This window comes from Ambystoma mexicanum, chromosome 5p (genome assembly GCF_040938575.1).
Source record: "Ambystoma mexicanum isolate Mex_15411 chromosome 5p, UKY_AmexF1_1, whole genome shotgun sequence".
NCBI classification, from domain to species: domain Eukaryota; kingdom Metazoa; phylum Chordata; class Amphibia; order Caudata; family Ambystomatidae; genus Ambystoma; species Ambystoma mexicanum.
In genome coordinates, this window is record NC_090930.1 from 1,022,398,179 (window position 1) to 1,022,411,571 (window position 13,393).

A 13,393-nucleotide genomic window follows, 5' to 3' on the forward strand; every position below is an offset into this window, starting at 1 on the left:
TCCTCTCTGAGTGGGCTGACCTCTCCTCCTCACTCCTGTCCGCTACCACTCAACTCCTCTTTCTTGGTGACTTCAACATCCACCTGGATGCCTCCTGTCCCCCCACTGGACTCTTTCATGACCTCTGCGACTCTCTCTCACTCTCTATTCTCCCGTCTGGGCCTACTCATTCTGCAGGGCACACTCTTGATGCTCTGATCTCTTCTGACCTTCCCCTCTCCGTCCCTCTCTCCATTCCTCTCTCCTGGAGTGATCACTTTCTCCTATCCTCCCACCTCACCCTCCCTACCCCTCAGGCAAAGCCACCCTCAACATCGCCACCCACCTTCTCGGCCATCCGACCCAGGAAGCGCGTGTCAGTTGAGGCTTTCGCTGCCACCTTCTCGCCCTCCCCTCCCCCTTCGGCTGACTCCCACCCTGACACAGCCCTCTCCATGCTCCACTCTGCTATATCTGATACTCTTGATATCCTTGCCCCTGTCATGAGAATCCGCCTGAAGCCCAAAGCCAAATGTAACTCCTGGTATGACTCGGATCTCGTCACCCTTAAACGCAAGTGCAGGGTGGCAGAGAGGAAATGGCGTAATTCGTGTTCATCCTCTGACAAACTGGCCTGCCGCCTGCTCTAAAGGCAATACCGTCTCTCCGTTCTCATCAAGAAGAGAGCCCTTATCCAAGCCCGCATCTCTGCGGCATCTAACAACTCGGCTGAACTCTTTAAAACCTGCAAGGAGCTTGCCAACCCTGCTGCAGTCTCTACCTCTCCTGTCCCCTCCCAGGCCCTCTGCACGGCAGTGGCCTCTCACTTCATCTCCTGTCCTCACTCTCCTCCTATCACCTCCCTCCCTCTCTTCCCTGCTCTTCCTCTGGCCCTTCTGCAGCCACCCCTCCTCCCTCCTTCTCTGCCTTTCCCCTTTTTTCTGCTGACGAGGTCTCCAGACAAGTCCGATCTATGAAAGTCTCATCTAAACAGGTTCACCCGAGTTCCTCCAAAACTATCAAGGACCACATTGACTCCCTGGCTCCCGCCCTGGCTGACTTTTGCAACCACTCCTTCGCCTCTGGAGTCTTCCCATCCCCCCTCAAGCACTCCATTGTGCACCCTCTTCTTAAGAAACCCTCTTCTGACCCCTCCTGCCCGGCTAACTATCGCCCAATCTCCATCACTCCCTTCCTGGGCAAGCTCCTGGAGAAACTGGTCATCTCCCAGCTTAACCTCCATGCTGAATCTGTCGGTAGCCTTCATGACCATCAGTCTGGCTTCAGAGCTGCCAGAAGCACGGAAACTGCTCTCCTGAACATCCGTGAAGACTTACTCTCCAACCTTGATTCTAACACTCCTTGTGTTCTCATTTTGCTCGATCTCTCTTCTGCCTTTGATACTGTCAACCATGCCATCCTGCTCAACCATCTCCGTGATAACCTGGGTATCACTGGTCAGGCTCTGGCGTGGCTGAATTCTTTCCTTTCCAATCGACCCTCCCAGGTCCAACTTGGGTCCTTCCTCTCTGACGTCTTCTTCTCCACCTGTGGTGTTCCCCAGGGATCTAATCTCTCTCCCTGGCTTTTCAACCAGTACCTGTCACTCCTTGCTCTCTGCATCGCCACCCTCTGCCCCAACTTTCAGTGCTAGGCAGACGATACCCAGCTCATTTTCAGGCTACCCTCGGCCTCCTCCTCTCCTTCCCTCATCTCTGACTGTGTCTGCTATCCAGGTATGGTGTGCCGCCAATGACCTCTGCCTTAATGCCAGTAAGACTGAGATTCTACTCATTGGCACACCCACTCCCTCCTTCCCTGCAGCTCTCTGGCCGGCCTCTCTTGGCCCTCTTCCTGCTCCTACCTGCAAGGCTAAAAACCTCGGGGTCATCTTCGATTCTACACTCTCCTTCTCTCCTCACATATCTGACGTCTCTAAGAAGTCACACTACCAGCTGCACCTCCTCAGAGGTATTCTTCCCTTCCTCTCCTTCCCCCAGAAGCTCACTGTCTCTCGAGCCCCGGTTCTCTCGAAGCTGGACTACTGTAACAGCCTCTATCTTAATCTGCCTGCCTCCACTCTCCGCCCTCTGCAACTCATCCAGAACAGAACTGCGAGACTTGTCCTTGGCCTCAAGCCCAGGGACCGTATCTCTCCAGGACTGAAATCTCTACACTGGCTCCCAGTGGCTGCGAGGATTAAGTTCAAAACCCTCTGCATTATCCACAAGGCCTTCTGGGGCCTGGGGCCAAAATATCTTAAACTCTCTCTCCCTATATATCTTCCTTCCTGAGCCCTTCGCTCATCCGTCTCCAACTCCCTCAGGGTCAGCCGCTTCTCAAAGCAACGAGCTGGGGGTAGATCTCTCTCCGCGGCAGGGGCCTCCCTCTGGAACAGCATTCCTGCCTCCCTGAAACTTGAGGAGAACCATCTCCGGTTCCAGAAGCACCTCGAAACCTTCCTCTTTGCCTCTGCCTTCTCTGTCCCTCTCCCCTGCTAAATTCTACACTGAAATTGCACTGAATCTGCAACTGGGCCACTCTCACCGACCTCGGTCCTGGGCCCAGCCACTCTCCACTTGCACTGCCTCCCTGGCATTGCATCCCCTGCACTGCGGGACTGTCTCTGTATCCCTACAGCCCCCCCTTCCCAGCACTTGCCTGCACTTACCTTGCACTTGCCACCAGCTGGCCCTATTTATTTATTTTTATTCTACTTACTTGTACTGCACTTCCCCCTCCCCTTCCCCTTGCACTTTTCCCTTCTCCTACCCCTGCACTCGCGCGGTCTGAATGATACCTGGCCTAGTAGGATCGTTGTCTGTCTTCCCCTTGTTTCCCCCCCGCCTCGTCGCGCCTTGAAACACCTGTGTATAGGCGCGTTACAAATGCCATATCATATCATATCACCCGTTTTTTCCGACGAGTGTTTTACTTCAGGAGTCTTGCCGAAAATTTCCATCAAAATGTTTTGGGGTGGGAAAGGGTAAATTAAGTGAGCTTGGGGGGGACCCCACAAAAAATAATTAAAGCAAAATTTCAATGACGTTTTTCGGCAAAACTCCCACGGCAAAACACCCGTTGGGAAAAAAAGGGGTTGGCGAAATGACATGGAACCAGCCATTACACCCAGCCCTCCTCACTTCGGATGGCAGTCCTTAAACCATGTAACCTTAATGCTTTCTCACCAAACCAGTCTAAACAATTCGGTCCTGTGCTAAGTACCAGTTTCGCTGTGTCAGCAATCCCACCCACCGCTGGGCCTGCCCAACGCCTTCCCTATGGTTTACCTTCTTCTAGGGCTCAGACAGACATGTTTCCTGGGGATGCTGGCTGCGGTGCACCTTTTACCCCATGCCTGTGCGGCCCTGGAACTCTTTTCCGGTCTCTCTCATGACCTTTCATTCTGCCAGAGCCCCAAAAGTCCACCATCTCATTTTCCCCATTCTGCCTCGCAGAACAGGGTCCAGATCGGATCCCAGATCGTTGCTCTCCAATACCCACATGGTAGAGATGTTGGGGGGAGTAGCCAAACTCCTCTTCTTGGCTCCTCAAAGGACAGGATATTTTTTAACAAAGGGATTATGGGAAGTTGGAGTTATTATTCTTCTAAGTAAGGTGGAGTGGGATCACTACAAAGTTGTAAAAGGGGAGGCAAGGCCTCAAAGGTAAGTACTTTAATGAGGAAGATGGACGAATAGGAATGAAGGGAGCTCATAGGAGGCTACGCACCAAACTTCTTAGATTTGTATTACTTACAAATCCTGTTCTGCTCTTTTTCTAGGGTCAAATCCATCCTAACATTTTGGTAGTGTGTGCCTTAGTGTAACCGGAGTAACACGGTAAGTATTCATTCTCCCATATTATTAATGAAAACATTTTGACCTAGTGGAAACAGTGATAGGCAGTTTAACATTCTAGCGCCACAATTTGCATGCATAATTTGCTTTCTTTATGGCATCGTAATTTGCTCATAAATATAAATTACCTGCATATCAATAAACTCAGACTTTGCGACCTATAATGTCGCAGAAGTAGCAGAGTCACTTAGCCGTTCGTTATTTGGTCTTTCTCATTGTAGTGATATCATTGAACTTATAATGTTGTGGTAGAGGGAACGTTGAAGTAGCAGAGTTACTTAGTCGTTCATTATTTGGTCCATCTCATCGCACTAATATGATTGAACTTAATTATGTGAAGTTCACATTTTCTCACATACCACCTCACCTTTTTAGTTTGGGCTAATAGATGACGCTTTAGCCCCAACCATAAACCGAAACTATTGCATTAGAGTATAGAAAGGGAGAAATGGCATATGAGGAGGGACAAAAAGCTTATATGTCTACAGTAGGTGTTGTTTGGCTATTAGCCAACCCATTGATTGCCAACAGCCTTGCTAATCCCTATGGCCCTTCCTACCCAGCTCCTGCCCCTCCATGCCCAAATCATCTCCTCATGGGTACTCTTTGAGCTCGCTTTAATGAAGACATACCATCAAACCTAGCACTAAATATGCCTACAAGTGTTTTTTCAAAGCAGTCTTCTGAGAGTGAATGACTTAATTGGAGCTGTAAAGACACTACTTGTGAAATAGAAATGTGTTAACCAGGTCTGCCTTCAGCGTGCCCTTTAATGCAGTCCTATTAACAACAGGCATTGGCAAAGTTAACAGTTTTGGGTTCTGTGTAGGTATTAGGCAACATTTTGCATCTGCTGCCATCAATGGCCAGTTAATAGCACTATGGCAGCGCCTGGCAAGTGCCTTTCCCATGAATACACAAAAGCCCAAACTGTTGGCATTGCAAATGCTTGTTCAACCTTGTGTCGTACGGGGTTCAACATTCATGGACATAACAGCAAAGGCACAATTTGCTACCTTTTTTTTTGGCAAGTATGGTAAAACCAATACGGTGGTGATGGACACTTTGTATAAATACTTATTAACATAACTTTGTAATTTAAGAGACCACAGGAAACCTACAAGAATTTGACTTTGTAGCTCGCTTGCTTGGTTTAGTTAAGTTTATTTGTATTTTTAAGTAGCCAGAGCTGTTACCTAAAGTCGCTAGTTTACCAAAACCTACATCATAGTAGAAAAAAATATATATACATGTGACGGAAATGCTTCAGCTACTGCTTCTCAACCAATTAAGCTATTATGTTTGTGCCTTTGGAGAAGCATTTCCATAATTTTTTGTTTCGGCTATTAGATGGCACTGAAAGCCGAAACTATTGTCATTAACATAAGAGATTCAAATATGGGCTTTGAATGAGGGTCTGAAATGCTTTTCCAATGGAGATGTATTTGAGGAGGGATACACAGTTCCCTGCCCCTAGCCAATGTAATCCCTATGGCTAATCCCACCCATTCCTGCCCATCCCGGAACTCTTTGATTTTGTGTGAGCTCTTCCATGGAGGCAGCCATCTTGGATGGATGACCTGCCAGGAGCTACACTGGATGAGTCTTCATATAGTCCAGAACAAGGCCCTGTGGATAGCTGCTGGCGCTCCACTCTTCACACGGACAGCTGACCTTCACAGAGAACTGGAAATCGAGATGTTGGATGAACATCTAGCAAAGCTGAGCAAGAACTTCTGCCAAGGACTGAATCAGAGCCCGAACCCTCCGATCAAGAGACTCACTGCCACCACTGCAAACCCTTTTGATCGCTACCCGCAACACATCACGGCGAAGACCCTGTGAAACCAGCCTTACTGTGGCAAGTCCACAGAGACCATGAAGAAATCCAACCCATGACTACACACTCAACCCGAGAGGATGGAGTAATGAGGCTCACGCCTCGGTATCCAATAATCACTGCTGATAGATAAAATCTGTCGATAAGAAGAAGAAAGATGCCAGTAGTGTGAGATTTACTAATGGTGCTCGAGAGAGTTGATGTTGTCAGAATGAGAGAAACAGTAGAAGCAGGGGAAGCGAGCAGGAGTTGGCCTAGAGAATAAACTTGTTGAACTAATCCTTGTGTCTCGAGTGTTTTGTGGCATTCCGTCTTTGATATTATGTAAAAGGTTTTTTATTTCTTTGCTGTGACATAACCTACTTCCTGTCTTTGCAGGAAGTGTTCCTCTAAACTGGCCCTGCAAAGACACATGGGTGTGCATGGTGGAGTAAAACCGTTTAATTGTCAGCACTGTGATTACAAGACCAGATTGAAGGCCTCGTTGATACAGCACATGCGGATCCATACCGGTAAGCTCAGTTTAATACACTGTTGCCAACATACGTCTGTACGTTTTGCTGTCTACCCCTATGATGTCGCATGTCCCCTTTCTTTATTGATTCATCAGCAGGGTGGCATCTCACTTTCTTTTCTTAGAACAATTCTCTTTTTCTTGAATTTGAATATCATTTTTAGGAAATATCTTTTTTTTTAATTTCTGCTTTTAGCATGTTTATTTTAAACCAATTGACCCATTAAAACAATACAGATACAAATGCAATACTTAAAATCCCCATATTTATCCAGCTAGGCCTAGAATCCCTGGTCTCATCCGCCCACCCCCACCCCCAGTTCACTGTCCCTCCTGGCTCAGCGGGGTCGGGGCATCAGCCGGTAGATCGCTGCTCACAAAAAGGGTCCACCTGGCCAGCCGGGGCTTGTGAGTTATTGCCGGAAATTTCTGGTCAAAGTCAAGACGTGGGGCCCAATTGTTTGTGAATCAGTGCAGGTGGCCCGCTCTGGCTGCCATCACTTTCTCCGCGATTAAGATGTCCCACAGTTTGAGCCATCACCAGATCATGGATGGTCCCTCGGCCGACTTCCAGGAGCAAGCTATCGTCATTTTCCTGGCCAAGAGAAGTTGAGTAAGTAATTTGGCTGTCCTCCCCGATCTCATGTAGGTCCTCATGTCCCCCCACGATCCAGTTCTTCAAATGCAGTGGTTGAGATCCGGGGGAAAATGCTGGGGTGTGAAAGACAGGAGAGGAGGGGCGTAGCCCGCTTGGGATGCCCTTGTGTTTCAGTGCCCAGTCCCATGTGTGAATGGTGTGTTTCGTGGAGGTCAAGATCCGGGTCCAAGATCTACGTAATGGAGCCGGGATTATGTGGGAGAAAGCGAAGGGGAAGAGCGAGGCGGGATTGTTCTAGTTCTACCCATTTTATACGCCCAGAGGTTATGGGCCAGGCCTGCATTTGCGCTAATTGTGCTGCCACCTGGTATTTTTGTAGGCTAGAAACCCCTAAACCCCCCAGTTTGGAGCTACCCATTATGGCTTTGAGGGGGATTCCAGCCTTCCAGAGCAGTTTTCTCTTCATGCAGAGAAGCGGAGGCCATGGGATCGTGACGGGGAGGGAGGAGCAAGCATACAGAAATCGTGGGAGAAGGTTCATCTTGCAAGCAGTGATTCTTCCATTGAGCAAGATTTCTTGTGAGGTCCAGCACTCAAGGTCTCTTTCCAATTCCGCAAAGAGCGGGGGGAAATTTACACGGGATCCAGACCCCTAAGTAAGGAATGTATTTTTCGCTCCATTGAATCTGGCATATGGGTTCCAGGGCTTCCCGTTCTCCTTCTTCCAGGCCGATCCCTAGAGCAGCCGATTTCCCAAAGTTAACGCTAAAGCCCGCTACCCTACCAAACCTGTGAAGCTCTTTAAGGGCCGAGGCCAGAGAAGAGCGAATATTGGTTATAGATAACAGTATGTCATCGGCGTAGAGCGCAACCTTATGTTGAGCACTGCCGATGGGCAGGCCTTTGATGTTTGGATCCAGCCGAATCCGCGGGGCTAAGGGCTCCATCACTAAAGCGAACAAAAGGGGGGAGAGGGGACACCCCTGTCTGGTTCCGCACGACAAGGGGATTTGGTCACAGAGTGAGCTGTTGACCCTGAGCAGCGTTTTAGGGGTTTGCTAATTCGCCAAGATCAGCTTTCAAAAGTGTGGGCCGAATTGGAATGCCTCTAAAGTTAGCCGTAGGAAGGCCCAGTCAACCTCGTCAAAGGCTTTGGAAGTGTCCAAGGCCAGCAGCGCCAGCTTATTTGAGTTTTGAGTTGCAATGTCCACCAAGTTTAAGGCTCTGGGGATATTGTCCCCAGTTGACCTTTGTAGTATGAAACCAGTTTGGTCCAGATCTATTAGGTCAGGCAGGACCATCGCCAGGCGGTTAGCCAAGATTTTTGAATAGATATTGGCATCAATGTTTAATAAAGAGATGGGCCAATAAAAGCTATTTTCTTTTGGGTATTTTGCCAGGTTTGAGCAGGAGGATGGTTATGGATTCTTGCATGGACGGGGTAATGGATCTCGAGGCGCCAAAGGAGTTGAAAAGGGCCGTCAGCAGGGCTACTAACTGGGGCCGGAACACTTTATAGAATCTGGCCGTAAACCCACCTGGCCCTGGGGCTCTTGATTTAAGGGACTTAATAGCTAACTCGACCTCCTCACCTGTGATAAGAGCATCCAAAGCCACTCTGTCAGGCTCTTTAAGATGGGGAAGGGCAGCACCGTGCAGGTATCCTTGTTGCTCTGTTAGAGTTCAAGGAGATGCTGACATGGTTTGGAGAGATGAGTCATTGCTAGTTGGATTTTGTCTTGTTCCGCATAATGGGTCTTGCCCTGTGAGTTGCAAAGGCCCACTATGGTATTCTTTCTCCTCACCTTGGCCAGTTTACCCACCAGCAGTTTATTTGCTTTGTTGTCCCTGGCGTAGTAGCTTTGCTTTGTTTTGGCCAATAGGTGTGCTATTTCCTCTGCATAGTCAGCCTCGAGCTTCTTTCGGGCGGTGTGTAAGGTGCGTTCGGTCTTAGGGGACCAGTCTTTACTTTTATGGTTGGCCTCCGCTTGCCGGACTTCCTCCTCAAGGCTTATGCGGAGGAGTCATTTGTGTTTAGGGAATGCCTCCCCATGTGCAATTAGTTTCCCCCCTTATTACTGCTTTCATGGCGTCCCATGTGTTGACCGGGGATGTGTCTTCCGTTGGATTCTCCCGGAAAAGGTTCTTGATCGCTATAGCTATGGAGTCCCTTAATGACATGTCGTTTAATATGGGGTCATACAGATTCCATCGGGGTCGGGGAGGAGGGTCCGGGTCCCAGGCACGCAGGGTCAGTGAGACTGGAGAGTGGTCGGAGAGCACCTTCGGCTCTATCCTTGCGTTATGTACAAAGGCGAGCATTTGGGGGGAGGCCAGAAAGCGATCGATCGAGAGAAGGTCCTATGTACATGAGAGAAGACGGAAAAGTCTTTCTCATTGAGGTGGAGCACTCTCCATACATCCACCACGCCTAGTGATCGAAAGAGTCCCAATAGGCTTACCGCCAGCTTAAAGTGTCTACGTGCGGGTGGGTTTGATCTGTCTCGTGTGAGGTCCAGGACTCCATTAAAGTCTCTGCCTATAACAGTTTGGCCTTCAACAAAGGACAGGAGAGTTTCACTTAGAGATTTGTAGAACGCCTCTTGGCCCTCATTAGGGGCTTAAATCAAGACCAGGGAGTAAAGCTGTCCAAATATGAAGCCCTTGACTGCTATATACCTGCCCTCTGGGCATTTCAGGGTCTCAGTTATTTGCGGTCGCACATTCCTAGCAAAAAGGATAGCTGTCCCTCCCTTTCTTGGTGCCATTGGAATCAAAGTATTGGAGTGGGAAGTCTCTATTGTGAAGGCGCGTGAAATCAGGTTTATTGAGTTTCGTGTAGGAAAGCTACTGAGCTTTCCAAGTCCTGGAGCCGTTAGAGCATCACTTTTCGCTTGGAGGGTGAGTTCAGGCTTTGGCATTTAGTAAGATAAATTTCAGTTTCTGATGTGGCGGGGGGGACTGTTGGGCATTGGTGGTTTCCGCGTGCAGGGCCTGAGCCGAGTGCGTTTCAGTTGTCATCCAAGGGTTTTGTTGCCTTGCAACCATCATGCTGCAATCAGGGTTTTAACATAATCTTCCAACGTGAAGCTGTAACAGTAACTTTTCAGGAGGCCGATTTTTCTCTGTCAGCTTGTACCTTAGCCAACTGGGCTAGTGTTGTCCGTAACATACTCCAATGGATTTTAGGTGACATACTCCTTTGAGTCGAGCATGGGCCGCACAAAGCCCGTATCTCAAGGAAGCTCTTGTATGTCCCCAATCCAGCAGACAGTTTCCAATCTGATCTCAAAAGGGGTCCTACCTCTAACAAGTTAGCTGCTTGGATAGTAGGAAATATCTTTTAAACAATGATTATTTGTTTTTATCAGGAGTTATGATATTGTTTTTGAATAAAAAATGGTGTTGCCCCAAAAATACTTCAGAGCAATATAGGGAACGTACCCTCGTTTTGAGTGAGAAATATATGGATGTAAAACGTGAGACGTGTGACAGCGTCACCTATGGGAGGTCAGGAACTTGGGGAGGAGAGACCGTGGGAGCCATGGAGAGACCACCTATAAGGAATGTTGATGCAGTGGTGGTGGTTTCCCCATGGTCTCATCCCCACTCCAGGCCTCTGCACTACTTCGGAAGGATACCCCACAGAAATAATCAAAGATGCAATTTTACCCCCAGGTTCTCAGACACACACACACATCCCAAACAAGATTGTGGCTTTGGTGAGTTTGCCTATCCCTGCCTGTGGGAGTAGTGCTCTGCAAGGGGTTGGGTTGGTCCAGCTGCTACCTGATGTGTATTCCTGAGGGGGGATAAAGTGGAACCTTACAGGCCTGCTTCTCCGCAGGGGGTGCAGTAACACCTGAGTGACCCCTTTTAAACTGGAAGAAGATTTGGAAGATTATGGATCAAGGAATTCCCCTAGACATCTCACAGAGACTGGAAACCCAGAGATATACCCACACCATTTGAGATTGCAGAACATAGTAACTTTAGGACAGTCACAGAGACTCCTCCAGAATGGACGGAAGGGTCTCAGCAAGACCAAGAACCTGCAGCACTCCACAAACACCCAGTAATATGGAAATAAATTGAGGTCAGAATCGCAATATTCACACACATCACGCTTTATTTACCAGAAAACGTACCAGAGCAATAGCTGGAAGATAGAAGATTGTGTGCCAAGCATGACAGTAGCCCTGGAGAGACTCCAGGACTGGTGAGATCAGAGAATGCAGAACCGTGCAGTCTCGCGTTCATTGTCATACAAAATTCCAAGATGACGTTGACTCCTTCGCTCACCCTTCTTAGGGATAATCAGGCCAGGTAACTGACCCACAGAGGGGAATGATAATGAGGCAATGAGAGGGAGGAACTTACCCAATGAGAATAACCAATCCTTGTCCCCATTTCAAAGAGGAAAGGGGAATAACCTTTAGGAAAAGTGGGAGGAAACTCAGCCCCGGGTTAGGGTGTATAAAGGAGGCTGGAAAATTACAGTTACAGAGAGGATCCTAAGGGAGACAGAATTGAATGTCGCTCAACCCTTGTACGAAGGGGAAAGCCTAGAAGGCAGAATTCCTAGGATGACCACAGGCTGTTGAACCCTGCAACACTCTGGAAGGGCTTACTGGAAAGCAGAAAGGAACATACTCAATAGAAGGAGCCATGGATACAGAGGCTAATCCGGAGGTGGAGATCTACTGTCTTTCTGCGATCCAATCCTGGATGTCTTTTCACTTTCTTCTCCTTAATGCCTCTAAAACCAAGGACCTCGTCTTCGCTGCTACCCCCTCTTACTGCCCTCTTCTCCCTTCCTCGCTCCCCCCCCCTCACTTCTTCCCTTTTCTTCATCTGCTCGTGACCTGGGTGTTACCTTCAGCCCTTCTCTTTCTTTCTCCCTCCAGATGTATAACATTGCCTGCTCCTGCCTGTACGCTATATTTAACATCCGTTGTACACACTCCAACCTTTCTTTCCACTCTACCAAACTTCTTATCTCCTCTCTGATCTTCTCACAAATCGATCACTGTTCTGTCCTTTTACTCGTTCTCCCTGCCTTGCATCTGGGCCCCCCTACCATCCGTCTTTAATTCATCAATCTGTCCCCTCTTTTCCCTCCCTCTTTGTTGTTCTATCTCTCGTTCTCTGCTTTCCATGTCTCTTCTTCCCTTTGAATCTCGTCTTCTCTTACACTTCTTCTCCATTGTCTTCAAGTCTATCCATGGTCTCACCCCTCTCTATCGTTCAGTGATATCACTCTACTCCCACAGTCGTGCATTGCATTCTCAAAATCAGTTTCTTCTTTCTATCCCTAGATCCCCTTGTGCTTCCTCCAGTTTCGGGTTTCTTTGCCCTTCTAGCTCCCAAGCACTGAAGTTTTCTCCCCCTTCCCATCCGTTCCTACCTCTTCCTACAGGCTTTTCAAACCAGCCTCACATATTATATCTTCTCTCTCTAACACTTGATTACCCTCTTTCCCTGTCTGTTCATTATCTTTAATGTATTACCTCTTGCTGATGTGTACCGCTTTGTGTTTAAAATGTTCAGCATTTTGGCGAAAGCTTTAGAAATATAGTAAATACAAATACACCTTTTTGCCCTTCAAGGAACTGGAGGGCCAAGAATCTTGGACCTCCACCAGTGACCCGATGGTGGGAGACTGACCCGTGGCAGGAGGCACATTAAAATATCATCTGCCTGACAAGGACCCAGATCAGGGGGAGAAATATCTATCACCATACCTGAAGAGACAGGTTGATGAAAAGGCAATGAGACTTCTGCTACCTACAAAGTTATGATGGAAAACCTGACAAGAAAAACCTGAAAACATGTCCTGACGAAAGGCCCAGTCTGACTGTTACCATAAAGAAAGGCCCAGTGGAACTGTTATGACAAAAGGTCTGATAGAGGGCCAAATGAAAACCCTGAAGAGACGGTCTGATGAAAAGGCTTAGTTAAATGTTTGCTAGAAAGGTCTAGGTGGAAGATCTGGCAAGAAAATCAAAAAGACAGCCTGACGAGAAGGCTCACGGAGGCCTTTGACAGAAAACCTATAGAGGACCTTGACATCCAGAACTAGAACACACTTTACTGTGCATGCTTAAAATTGGGTCTAGTGAGAGACCAACAGAATCCACAAGCTGAAGGTTGAGAAGTGGACTCAGGGTAAAACTGAGAACACTAATCTGGAGTAACGACCTGGGAGACGCATAATGCCAAGGTCTAAACAAAGACCTTACAATGAGCCAATTGCAAAACCCCTGTGTGCAAAGAGGTTACATTAAAGAATCAGACTAAACACAAAGTCCATGTTGAAGGACTTGTATCACCTGAAGGGGCAAGATGTGAAGAGAAACTGATCAACAAGCGTAAGGGTCACAAAGGAACTGAAGGAGGCGTAGGAAAGCACCTGGGCTAAGGACCAGTTGCAGAAATCCAGGAAGGGCAAAAACCTAACTTTTGATTCCAGGATCCAGACTGCGAATACCCATTATGAGAACATTTTCTAAAAAAACGTTTTTGGTTGCCACAGTTTATTACAGTAGGGTAACTCAATGGCTAAAGATTTCCAGGTTTTGGTTTATGTTGGCCACCAATAT

General features: G+C 48.0%; 1 protein-coding gene across 4 annotated transcripts in view; it reads left to right on the forward strand.

Moving 5' to 3' along the window:
• LOC138481375 (oocyte zinc finger protein XlCOF6-like) overlaps nt 1-13,393 on the forward strand; it is a 609,919-nt gene that overhangs the window by 402,943 nt on the left and 193,583 nt on the right. For all 4 annotated transcript variants that reach the window (XM_069613502.1, XM_069613500.1, XM_069613501.1 and 1 more), the window contains exon 5: nt 6,058-6,191. In XM_069613502.1, the coding sequence (XP_069469603.1) occupies nt 6,058-6,191 (134 nt within the window). The remainder of the gene's footprint in view (nt 1-6,057; nt 6,192-13,393) is intronic.